The sequence below is a fragment of the Perca fluviatilis genome, chromosome 4 (assembly GCF_010015445.1).
Source record: "Perca fluviatilis chromosome 4, GENO_Pfluv_1.0, whole genome shotgun sequence".
Classification (NCBI taxonomy): Eukaryota; Metazoa; Chordata; class Actinopteri; order Perciformes; family Percidae; genus Perca; species Perca fluviatilis.
In genome coordinates, this window is record NC_053115.1 from 28823401 (window position 1) to 28837196 (window position 13796).

Here is a 13796-nt window from a genome sequence, read left to right on the forward strand (position 1 = left end):
AACGCTGACTTGAGCTCTGTCTGTCCTGACTGTACAGAGTGACGCTGCAGCAGTCTGGACAACCTAATGTAAAGTTGACTTGAGGTGTATCTTCTTTTCTTTGAAATTGTCTCCACACAGTCAACGCTTCACTGTAGATTTCAGTAAACATGCATAAGCTGTTACCTGGGTAGGTAGATCTGTAAACATCCTGCCAACAGTAAATACACCAGCATGAATAGGGAGCCATGAGCCAAAAATCTTACACTGCATTTACGCTGTGTCAGCAGACAAGTAAGAATGGGAAAGAGAAAAAAAACTTGTGTTACTACAACTCAATTTTAGTGCTTTTTTTCCTCCAGACGTTTTTTGTTTTGTATTGATATTTTTGCTGGCAAAGGGGTGTGTAATATATGGTACACATGCCCATAAACTCAGCTAGATGTGTTAGATGTATTGTTTTAATTGTGTGGTTTCTGTGTTGGTCATGGTCACACAGCGAGACACAGCCGCACATTAAAAAACTTCAGTCATCATGGCAAATAACTGCGTTTTCACAAGACCGTTGGACTGTGTACGTAACACAATATCTACGAGTGTACAGCTCCTTTTCCTTATCCGACTCTAACACAATAGGCAGATTGCCAGTCCTTAAACAACATATATGACCTTTCTGTTTAACGTTGTGAAGTGGCCATTGTAAACGTGAGGACGTTCTGCTGAATCAATTGTATTGGTTTTAATAGTGGATTTTATTTAGAAGTAATTGCAAGTGGTGGTGACTTTCCAACGGTTTTGCCACTGTTTATTTCTTTAGTTCTTTTCAACAAGTGGGACATATTGTAGCTGATACTTCCAACTCAGAATTACAACTCAGAGGTTGGCATGTTTTCTAACTTAGGTGCACGTAAGAACGGTCTGAATGGTATAAACTCTGACCGAAACACAACAGTAGCTGATTTTACCGATTAAAGCTGTGGTCGAAATCCTCTGCAGACCTTCGTGGCACATTGTTCCCCATCCCTGATCAACACTGTTTCACTAGTGTTTCACAACCAAGTAAATCAGGTCACGTTTTCCCATTTTCGTTACAAAAGCTCCCACCGACCGATATTTTAATTGTAAACAGAGTTTCTATAAAAACCATTCAGGATTTGGTATCAAATCTCAGTTGTCATTGTCTGCATTGCTACAGTTGATGTGTTCTGTGACCCTGATGTAAAAGTAGTCGTTTGTGATCTATCGTTAATGCACAGCCAGGTACATCAGGCAGAACAGTATTGCTCCCCGACAAGTCATGATCTGTTTGAGGATTTGAGTCTGAACCCAAATGTTAATTTTGTCAAAGATTTTGTGAAATAACTGTAGTACAAGATGTAGCAGGAAACGTGATGCAAACATACACGCTCATCTGACCTTTTTCAGTTGTTTGTCTTTACAAGCGCTATGCACTGACACACACATTTTGTCCGGAGTGCTGTACAGTGGTGACACAGCCACACATAAAGCTATCAGTTGAGGTGATGTACAGTGATGACAGTGAGGTTCCCTCTCTCGCACACAATTGTTAAAGGAACAGTCCGACATTTCGTCTTCTAGTTCTCTGCTCTGTCTCTCCCAAAGTCATATGAGAAGATGGATATCAGTTTCTTTTTTGTGCTTCAAGTACAGAGATGAGGACCCTGTTCTTCGTAAGTGGATAACCGAAGACAGCACGGTGGATGGCAAACAGTGACCACCCACCCCCGCTTCCAGTCCTTGTTTTTAACCAAGCTAAACACATCCTGGACCTGTCTCTGCACTGGATAGCAATGACAAAACTGATATCTATCTTCTCATCTGACTTTGGAAAAGAGAACGAGAGGATTTACCAAAATATCGTATTGTTAGCTTAACATCACACACACTCGCACAGAGTTACAGTTAGACGTGGTGCCCATGCAGTTAGACCGTGGTGACCGTCAGCAGGGAGCTGGTACACAGCATGTCCTCCTGGTTGTTCAGCCTTGTCCCATGAGTCAGCAGCTCCTCTACTGTCGTCCAGTCATCCAACAGCTTCCTGTTCCTCAGACGACTCAGCTTCCTCTGACTCAGCTCCAGGAACGTGTTGCACCTCCCTTCTGCAAAAGCTCCGCCTCCTCTGCTGTCCAGCACACCGCCGTCTCCAGCAGAGGCTCCTCCTCCCCCGGTGATTGCTCCTCCCCTGATGATGGCGTCTCGTATAGTCCCTCCTCTGGCCTGCAGCTGCTGCTGCCTCTGCTCACGGGCCAGCAGAAAGTGTTCCCTTCTCTCCATTCGACTCCAGTACCGGCCCATCAGCATGTCGGTATTGGTCTCCTCATCTGTGCTCATCCCACTGCGTTCGTCGGCCAGCTGAGACGCCCGGTCTCTCAGGAGCTGGTTCCTGGAGATCCGCGAGTTTGCGTTGGGTTTGGAGCTTGGATTAAGTTTTGGCTGCAAACCAGAACTGGGATTAGGGCTTGAACATGCATTCATTTGTCCTTTCTTTGCATCCCACCCAGCAACAGAGCAAGCCCCCGTGTGGCCCTCCAGGGTGCTGTAGAGACCTCTGCCTCCCCCGCCACTCTGGGACTGACGGATGGCCGGTTTCGGCCAGGTGTCGTTGACATCTCCAGCCTGAGGAGGTTGGACTAAACTCTGGAAGTGCTGCTGTTCTCTGGCTCGGCTCCTTCCCAGCTCTTGCTGCCGCTCTCTGTCCATTTCCTCTTGAATCTGTGCATCCCTTTCTAGCTTTTTCTCTTGCATTTGCTTTTTTTGTTCCAGTTCCCTCTCAATCTCTCTGTCCCTTTCTGTCACCAGTTGCTCGGGCATCGGGCTTCTTTCTTGCGAGTGCCACCAGTCATGGTGAGCGATCTGGGCATTAGGGTTGTTGCTGTAGCATCGCTCATGGGTGTTGGCACCCCTAACATGCCCCAAAGCGGTGGGGTGTTGTTGTGGTGAGAGGGCCAAGCCTGCCGGGTGAGAAGCCAACAAACCAGGCACTAGCTCACCTTCCTCTGGCAGGCCCGATGGCAGGACGTTATGTGGCTGGACACCTCCACAGTGGTGCAGGGTTGCTGCGCAGTAGGAGGGGGAAGCTGGGTGGCTGGCTCGCCGACGGTACTCCTGCGGAGGAGGGCGATGGTGCAGAGTACGGCTTCTCCTCAGCATCCCCACTGAACTGGAGCCCTGGTGGGTCTGTTGCATGGGTACTAGTGATCTCCGGTGGCTGGAGGGGGTGCTGCAGGTGGAGAGGGCCGGGGCATTCATTCGTGAGACTGCAGCATGGGCATGGGAGGGGTTGAAGAGGGCTCCACTGCTGGAGCTGTGACGGTTCAGACAGGGCCGGTCAGCTTTATGGAACTGGACCGATGAAACTCTGGAAATACAAACAGTGAAGTCAACAAACAAACAGCAATGACAGTTTTAAGAACATATTCATAGATATTCAGAAGTCAGACAGAGTTCAAGCTAACAAATATATTAACTTCTTTTCAACATAGGCCTCTTTTTGATCTGGTATTAAAATAAGTACAGGTGCTAACGCACCCAGGAAGGATTGAGGATGTATTGAGATCCGATCACTCAGACCACATTCGGAGGTGGTATGGGCCTCATTTGGCCACATTCTTATAGCAGTGTGTACAGGTATGTGTCCTGGGCCACATTAAGGACCGCCTACTCAACTGTGAGCAGAACTACGTTTGTTTTGGATGTTATTATCGTACTGTCGGTGATGTGTCACAGTTTTTGTTCCTGTGATGCCCGTTCTTATATCCTCAGCTGTCTGGAGCTCTGTGCCCCGCTGTTGCCTGGAAAAGGCAACTGCCGGTATACAATAACCTTATTTTTAGTTTCATAAAATGTCCCTGAATTCACCAATATGTAGGATTTCACTGCAGACATTCCTGCTCTTACGTCATCATCTCCTTTTGTTATTTAGTACACAGCTCGTCGTGCAAGCCAGCAAGAGTGGTCAAAGCAGCGGCTGTAAAAAATAAATAAAAGCCCCCCGTTATTTTGTTATCTAAAAGCTTTTATTATTAATGAGCAAAATCAGGAAATGTTGGGTCTTCATTAGCAATAATCCTTGAAGTGACATGAACAAACAGAGAAATGTATCATTTTAGATAAAACAAGATGCTGACAAAGTTTCCTTTTGGGGACATAATATGAAATTGGGAAAAATTTGAAGTTGGAAAAAAGGTAATAAATTGCACTATATCGCAGAATATTGCAATATGTTTAAAATCGCAATAATATCGTATCGTGATGATATCGTATCGTGATGATATCGTATCGTGATGATATCGTATCGTGATGATATCGTATCGTGATGATATCGTATCGTGATGATATCGTATCGTGAGGCCTCTGGTGATTCCCACCCATATAATTTATAAGTGAAGCAAAGGCGGAAAACATAGTGCAGTCTTATTTCTAGTTCCTCAATGTTACTAAACCACTGACTGAGCTATATTGTCATTGTCACTGAAACTCAAACTGATATTAGACAAGTCTAACAGCAAAACTCTGACAGAACTTGAATACAGCATAAGATGTTGTTGCAATGAAATTGGATCTTCTCAATACACCTAGTCTGTCATTTTGCAGGGGCAGTTATTCTACCAGCTTCTACCTGAAAAGTCCGCGGGGTGGGACATCCATGATTGGCCCAGCACCGTCCTCTATTTCGAGCTGCAGGCGCTGACACTGAGGCTGCATGGTCAGCGCCTCAGGGATGGCCTCCAGCAGCTCACGGTGGCTCTTGGGGCAGCTGTCACGCCGCTCCCGCCTCTCGCACGGTTCGCCCTGATGTTGCAGCCTGGCGTTGTACATCCGCATTCGCTTCTCCAGCAGCCTCTGGAAGTGCCTGAACTCCCCAGTGCTCACGCTGTAGAAGCCCGAGTCGCTGAGCTCCGAGGAAATAAAGGACTCAGAGGAAGGAGAGCCACCTCCTCCAAAGCCCCCACAACCCCCCTGGGCGAGGGCCCCATGTGAATGACAGTCTTCCAGGCCTCCTTCCTCAGTCTCCAGCCCAGAGAGGTCCCCCTGGTGGAGGGAGCCATCAGTCCAGCCCAGTCCGCTGTCCAGCTCATGGTGCAGGGGCAGGAAGCCCAGCGGCTTCTCCAGCATGAAGTCCTCGTCATCTGTCTGTAACAACAGGCATCCTCAGTCCCAAGGTTATTTATCCGGATACACACACCATAAATAACGGCGTGCTTTAATATTTTATCTGTGTGTAGGACCCCAGTACCAGTCTGAGGAATGACTAAATGTATCTGTAGCAGTAAGACACTGTCAAATGCTGAAGGTAATAAGTAAGATTCTTAGTTTATTCAGTTATTTTTTGATCAGATATTTCCTTACTTACATTGTTGTTAATTTTATGCTGTAATTTATTTAGGCAAAGTTCTTGTATGACTGGACAACATGAAACATACAGACTTAAAATGTTTGGCTTTTTTAGTTAAAGAAAAAGGGTGCCAAAAGTCTCGTGAAAAGACCGAAACCAAAAATGTGTTAGTCTGCCTCTCAATACTTTCTGACTTCCCTCCTCTGTCTATGGCACTCAGCCCCAAGCTCATTGGTTCCTACTGAAGATGTAAAAATGTCTTTAAAAACAGCAGAAAGCATATCATCAGATATATAACAACATACAAATGAAAGGTTTCGGTAGAAAACGGATAAAAGAATTCTCTGAAATCCAACCCTTATTCTTTATACTTTCTGGGTGTAACACAATGTCAAAAGAATGAGCAGAATGCACTGCCTCACCCTCTGCACATTACGCATGATGCACTTGAGTCTTGAATCATAACATTGATATCAGGAGGATCACTGAAAGAAATGTCCATGAAGTTGTAGCTATAGTCTTCTTAAGCAAGGATAATTTGAATGACATAATACCTATTTGTTTTGATATGAAGTTATATTGTTAGTGATAATTGTTTTCTTGATTGAGGTATTAAAACAATTGCAATCACTCTTTCTCTGTTTCTGTCACTTCTACTCGAAAAAGTGATGATATGCAACCTTAGCAATAAGATACACAGCACAGTTTTGGATACCTGACTGTGGCAGCCATTGGGTTCTTCTAAGTTTGTATTGCAACATCTCATCAGGCAGTTCTGTCCCTTTTGTCCACGACAAGTCAGTTCTGGATCCTGAGGGATTCATGATAAGAAACAAAGAAAATGAGAAACAACACAAAGCTTCTGTATGTTTATGGGTTGTTCATTTATTACTGATTGCAGGAATTATTTGTCAAATCTGGACTAAACTGCCAGTGTAAAGCATTTGAAATGGATTGTTGCTGAGACCAGAGTGATATTCAAGATTTATTTTGCAGATTGATGCAAATACATTTATATTGGTTATAGTGTCACCTGGTGGCTCATGTCGACAGTGTCCCGTGGGGAGCTGGACAGGTAGCTGTACCGTCCTCCTTCACAGTGATCTTGTGGCAGAGACCGATGGCTGTAATAATGTCTGAGACAGATGACAAGAACACAAAATTGAGATGTTTTCAAGACTAAATCATTTTATAAAATTCTGTTTCTAAGCAGAACTAAATACCCTAATACACTCCTCCTAAATACCCTAATACACTCCTCCTCTCACGGAGCAAAATCCATGGTTCTGCTTTGACCTGATGTACTTTTTGTAGTTGTTTGCGTTGTTAGATACTTATTAAAAGATGTTTTGATTTGTAGACATTCATCAGGTAACATTCATTTCGTTTTGGTTGTCAGCTAAATTAAATTAATCCAATGTTAGTCTGCAAACCAAACCATGATATAAAGTGTTGAATGGCAGGGGGTTTCTGGTTCTCAGTTTACAGTTTTTACAGCAAAAACAAGAACTAGATAAAAAAAAACAACTGAATTTCACTTATATTGAAGCAGTTATAAACAGCAGCTAACAACCCTCCACAGCAAACAGACTATTACTTGACTGAACAGATCCTCATCATATTGTCTTTCTGTGTGTGTTTCTACCTGTCCTGGTAGGAGGGGCTGGAGGCGTTAAGTCCCGCCCCCATCAGTGGGAGGGGCAGGTTGAGGTGCTGCAGGTTGAGAGGGAGGGGCTCCCAGATTCCCCTGTCTGCCTCAGTGCCACACCCCCTCTGACCCTTGATCTGCATTGTAATTGGACGCTGACTGGCCGCCAGGATCCGCAGAGCATCCCGCTGGCTCAGGTTTGCAAGACTCCGCCCACTCACCTGAGACAAGCAGACAGAGGAAGAGAAGTGATGTAAGAAAACACCTGCCTATTCCCACATCAGCGGGCAGAGCAAGATGACCATCCTGTTGGAGTCATGTTTATGTCCACCTAATACTGTAGATGTAAGTGCAATTTCACTCTCCTTTTAGCTCTGGTATGGTCTCCACCAACTCCTGAGAAAAACATCTGGCTCTTTAGCTGTTAAATATTCCACTGTTTGTCTGCTGTTTGGTGCTGCAGACTGAACAGAACACTAAATGAGTCATAAAACCAAATCTAGGAGTTTAAAAAGGCGAAAAAAAATCCTTAGTGTTGTCTGTTTACAACTACCAGAGACACTTTACCATTGCACATTACTCAATTAATTAAATGTTTATATAAAGATATTGATCAGTGGAGTTTCACTATATCTACTGATTATGTAAATGCATCTGTTTATAATGAGAAAACCTGAAAATCTATGTCTTAATCTCAAACAGAAAAGTCTGTTTTCTCATCTGGTCTAGTGTTGGCATTTAAAGCTCAGGTGGATTTATGAGGACTATGATTAACTGCTCCTCAGATCTCTGCGGGTAAATCCAGACAGCTAGCTAGACTATCTGTCCAATCTGAGTTTTCTGTTGCACGACTAAATCTACTTTTAAACGTACACATGTTGCACTAAAACAAGTTCCTTCCGAGCCTATTTTGCAGCGGCACCGCAGCTTTTCTCCAGTGCTTGGCACCGCCCAAGACGATTGTGATTGGTTTAAAGAAATGCCAATAAACCAGAGCACCTCCCATCCCCGAATTCTATGTGGAGTAGCCAGACTCTCATCCAGCGCGCTTTGGAGGAGGGTCTGGCAAAGCGAGACTAACACATCAGTCATAATTTAGTTTTATTGAAAACTGGACTCCTATGATTTGCTCCTGTTGTTTGTAACCACTGTTTTGACAGAAAGAAATAACAGGAGTAACAGGCTGAACCATCTTAAAAGTGCCATATTCTGTGCTGTGCGGTGGATCTAGTATGTGAAGAGTGTTCATGTGGATTTCGTAGTAACTGATAAATATTTAAAGAAAAGAAACTTTAAAGTGATACATTTGAGAATGGAATTTGGTGTGGTGGTAGAATGGGTTAGTACCCTGCCCCGACCCACCCACTGCCCCAAAGCAATCAACCTAGGGGAAACACTGAGATACAGTATGTACAGTACAGTCATTCTTTGGCAATTATTTGCAATGTTATAAATCAATGAGCAGAACAGATTTATAGGAATATTACATTTGTATATGATTTTTGCATCACTTTAATTCATTAAATCCTAGATTACATCCAGAGACGGTATGTACTAGCCTACCTTCACTCCACCTATTTTAAACATAGTAGAACGACTGGTCCTCCTTAGCCTGTAAAAGCATATCTTCTCTGGCTCTTAAGCCCAGTTCAGACCAACGATTCGTGCTGAGACGAAACCGTTTTTGAACGCCGCAGGGAAATGTTGCAGCGGCCCGTCTCAGCTCGACTCAAACCAGCTGACGGTGTGGCTGCGACTCAGCTGGTTAATTGGCAGAGGCTGGTTTTAGAACGTAAGAGACGTCACCTGTTTCAACAGCCAATAGAGAAGTCAGCTGGTAAAGTCAGCTATAAACTATAGAAATAAAACTATCTATAATCCATTTTATTACAAACAGCTTGTCGAAATGGCAGTTTTAGACGCAGCCTCAATGACCGCCCGGAAGCACAGTAACGTCATATGGTCAAGCGAGACTTGACACTTGAAATGTAAGTATGTCAATATCACTAACGTTATCCACATTCATATTTGGACGAAGCAAATGATATATTTAGCTACAAAAAGCTAGTTAGGACATCCAACTTCCAACTTCCGGCTCGTTGCAAGAAGTTGCGAGTTTTGTCGCGAATCTTTGGTCTGAACTGGGCTTAAAGGAGCGTTGTCAATAACCCCTATGATGTCATAGTGATGTCATCAAAGTTATCTCAACTTGGACGTAAAGACTACAAATTTATAACAGAAAGCCTACGTTATAAACTGGAGTTGTGGAGTTTTAAACATGTGGCTGTTTACCAGAGAGGGAGGGTCTAATCACAAGACACTATCCAGTTGCATCATGGAAAATGTAGGATCCACTGTTGTGGGAGTTTGACCCATACTAAGGACTAATAGGTCAACGTATCTCAGCCTCTGGTGCGCCACTCTTTTTTTTTATCTGTCTCTCACATGTCCAACAACTTTATAGGAGTGACGGACTGAATCACTAGAGGAATGCTTTAATCCTGCCATGTTTTGGGGGAAACAGCATCAACAATAGCACAATAAAATTTTAGACTGCACACTGCCATTTTAACTGCACATCTAGTCTTTTTTCTTTTACAATGTAAACACTACAGACTGAAAACTCTGAATTGGTCGACATTATGCAACTGGGTCACAAGACACAGCGCTGCCTGCAGACATGGTGGATTTATTCCAATTTGAGAAACGCTCAAATTTTGATCGGATGAAATCAAATGACCAATGTGAAGATGGTGTCCATGTCTCCAATAAAGGGGTTACACCTACAAGCCAGCATCAGCCTCATCCTGCTTCTCAAACCCCCCCCACACACACACACCCACACACACACCACACACACACACACACACACACACATGCAGCTCAGCAGCCATCGAATTAGACGCATGAACAGTATTGTTAACTCCAGCACATCACAACCATGAGTCACCCTCCCTCCGCTACATTCAACCAGACACACACACACACACACACACACACACACACACACACACACACACACACACACACACACACACACACACACACACACACACTCATAGCATGAGCTGAGAAGCACAAAATGGCACCTGTGTGTGGATACAGAGGATGGCAGCAGAAAGACTGTGAGCCTTCAGCAGCTGGAGATGACAAATATGAACCACATTCTTGCACCCAACATGAAAATCCTACATATTCACACAAAAAATAGACATAAATTGTTTGAGATTTAAACACACATAAATTAGGTTTATTATCCACACACATACACAAATGCAGAGTCCTGCAGAAATTTGCCATTTTGCATCTGCATCTTCACACACACACACACACACACACACACACACACACACACACACACACACACACACACACACAAACCCTCTAACAGAGCTCAATTCCATCTTCTTTAAATGAGACGTCATAAAACACACACAGCATAATTTACAACATTGAGGCAAGTTTTCGGACGCTCACCGTTTGGTCACCCATCCACGGTCCAGAGAGCCAGCAGCCCATCGTCACGGCAACAGAGCTGCCTTGGTTCCTGTGAAAATCACCGATGCTGCTGCTTCCTCCAGCAGATCGTCCCCTCCTCCTCCTCCTCCTCCTCCTCCTCCTCCTCCTTACTCTCTACGTCTATCTCTCCTCAGTGTGCCTTTCACCATCACTCTCTCCTCAAGATCTGTCCTCTCCTCAATGCCTTGCTCCCTTCTTCTTGCCTTTCTTTCTTTTTTCATCTATTTCTTCAGCGTCTCTATCCTTGCCCCTCCCCCTCTTTCACAGCTCCAGGTTTTAGCATCCTACACACACGCACACACACACATACACACACACTCATGAATGCATTCAGTTCTGCAAACATAAAAATATGCGCAGGCTGACAGTACGTGCAGAGAAGGAGAGGGAAACACGCAGTCACACAGCAAGGATGGTGTCTGATTGGTGGCCTGTAAAGGGTCATAAGCCAATCAGATGCAGCGGCTTCCCTCTGGATGTTTTCCTCTCTGACTGAGACTCCTCATGAAGCTTCGACATGTGCAGGAGGGAGCCTGTACTGCAGCGATACACACAGTAACAGAGGAAACCACCATCCGTCCAACCATCCATTTCCTTAGCTGTTCATCCAGGATCCTCCAGCAGATGCTGCTCGAGGCATGCCGGGAGATGTAGTCCCTCATGTCTACTAGACTAACTAGAAGTCTTCTGCTTCAGACTGGAGACTTTCAGTATGCACAAATTGATTAACAAATTAAGAGAGAAACACATTTTGGAAGGGAACCGAGGGCCGCTAGACCATGGTCTAGAACAGACCCAAGGAGACCTGATCCATTATCAGGATGCTTTCACAATGACAGTTTAGTCCAGATCCATTGGCTCCAACCTTAGGTATGGACCAAAAAACTATACCTGAGTTGAGTAGCCTACACTGGATGTGCTGCACTGAGACTAACGCAATCTAAAGTGATTTGTTGACTAGTAATGGGCAAAATAAGCTTTCAGACTTTCTTTCAGTTTATTCCAAAAAAAGATTAGAACCCGGGGCCTTGAACTCAGCGAGCACAGTGATAGACCATCTGGTGATTTATAGGAATTAAAGCAGCAGCACTTTAACACATTGCTGATTTCCAATTTTTTGTCTCATTAATGTGCAATAAAAGTCTAATAAAACTATGTAGTTCATTTTAATGAATCTTCTTGTTCAGAAAGGCTGCAATATACTAGAATGTCCAAATAGCCTTCATATCAACTACTCTTGTAGACATGAAACATTAATGTACCATATTGGTGTGACGTAGGCCCTATGTGAGCTCATGCATTTTTCCTTGATGGTGGACATTTATGTGACATGTTAATATTTAAAACCTTATTGCAGGGTCCTCATTTTAAATTAATCAGCTGGAAATATTAAAACATTAAAAAGTCAGCTTTTCAACCTAGCTATCTACAGAATCTGCTAGTGATAGTTGTCATTTTAGCAGACAAAATAGATGGTCAATTGAATTTACCATTAAAGAAAATGTACATAAATGTTTGTGTATATAATTGGTCAAAATCAGAATCGGCAGGTCGGACTTTTGAAAAATTTGAAAACGTAATCATACAAGAAGAAGATTTACGTTTGATGCATCTCTAATCCAAAATGAAAAAAAGGTTTATATCTGTCTATGAATATCACATCACAGGGGATATCCTGCCCATCTTACAGTAAAACAGCTCTCACTCTGATTGGACAGCGCTCCCACAACAGGGCCTCCTGGGAGGACACTACAGGAGAGGACAGTCAGAAATGTTTCAAATCCACAAAGGACAGAATCAGAAACATATGAGAGCTACTAACAGCCGCTCCTCTGCAGTAAGACACACATACACACACATGTATGTAGGCTTCATTTCATCTGATTCACTCAGTGACCCTGCTTTGACTGTTTGGTTGTTATGGCAACCAACTTGCCTGCCAAATATCTGTGTGTGTGTGTGTGTTTGTGTGTGTGTGTGTCGCTTTGCTGATTCAATGAATTATCTTTTTAAAACATGCAGAGCCGAATTTGTGAAGAGAAGACCTGAAGAATTCTGGTGATGCCGGTGATACTATGGTGCTACAGAGGTGCGTGTGTGTCTTGCTGCTGCTGCTGCTGCTGCTGATGATGATGATGATGATGATGGGTGCATCCGGATGCCTGTCGCTGAGCTCTGCCATTTCTGTACTGAAGTACAGAGGCGGAAAGAGAAAGAGAGGGAGCATGTGTCAGTGTTGCACACACAGAGACACACACACACACACACACACACACACACACACACGTAGAGCATCAGCTGCGACACAGACCTGTCTGTGTCTAAAAATGGAAAGCACACTTGCTGTTGCTGAGAAGCCACAAGAAGCTTCCATATGTGGCGTGTACATACAGGGATTTATGTTAACATCCATCAGCCTTTGAAATAACGTGGATAAAAACTGGCTACTAATGTCAGATTATAAGGGCACAATAAATGAATGTTTTTTTGCTAAAATACATGCATGGTCATTTTCATTGGTGACAGGGACATGTCCCACTCACGTTTCAAAATACAATGATTGTATGGGGCATGGTCCTGTGGCTATGTAGTATGTGACCAGCAAGGAATAAGGTGGATACATGAGTTTTGCCATCTGTGTGAGGTTGCCAAGTAACCAGCAGAGACCCCATAAGGTACGGCACCTGGCTAATAAGAAGTCCCACACATATCCCCCTGTAAAACCACATGTAATTTTTACAGTTAGTTTTTTGTATGGAATAAACAAACAAATAAATGGGCTTTAGAGCTGCTGTCAGGTGGGTTTTGTTTGCTGGCTTGGCTCTGTGCATTGCACATATTCTCTATACCTCATACCGTTGAACATTTGCACATATCCTTGGTTTAAATTTCTTTTATATTTTTGTTGTCAATTTTATTTTATTTTTTCTTGACAGTAATCGTTTTCATCTTTTATTTTCTCTAACCATGTTTATTGTTATGCGCCAAAATTCCAAAGCAAATTCCTTGTATATGACACCCTACTTGGCAATAAACTTGATTCTGTCCTAAAGGTCTTTCCTCATGTTTCCAGTCTTTGTGCTACAATAAGCTAACCACCACGATACGATAAGCCTACTATTTACTGTACAAGAATTGCAAGTGATACAATTATTATAATCTAACTCTTGGAAAAACGTTTCTTAAGATTTTCGAACAATTGGCTTTGAAAACGAGCTCTTTTTTTCTATTGCGCGTTTAGTACAGTTTGTCTCGAACAGGGACCTGTCCAGCAACCAGGCCAGCGCATGGTCG

The 13796-nt window shown here is 43.5% G+C and overlaps 1 protein-coding gene and 1 long non-coding RNA gene across 2 annotated transcripts; one reads left to right on the forward strand and one right to left on the reverse strand.

Moving 5' to 3' along the window:
* Positions 1-1720: 1720 nt before the first annotated feature.
* Positions 1721-10918, reverse strand: LOC120557429. Its single transcript, XM_039797747.1, has 6 exons — positions 10461-10918; positions 6981-7204; positions 6369-6471; positions 6051-6146; positions 4619-5133; positions 1721-3358 (listed from the first exon to the last, which is right to left on the reverse strand). The coding sequence occupies exons 1-6, from the start codon at positions 10500-10502 to the stop codon at positions 1924-1926; spliced, it is 2415 nt and encodes an 804-aa protein (XP_039653681.1). The 5' UTR covers positions 10503-10918; the 3' UTR covers positions 1721-1923.
* Positions 7208-13504, forward strand: LOC120557449. Its single transcript, XR_005638969.1, has 3 exons — positions 7208-7328; positions 12170-12339; positions 12525-13504. It is a non-coding gene; the product is annotated as an uncharacterized LOC120557449 (long non-coding RNA).
* Positions 13505-13796: the final 292 nt, after the last annotated feature.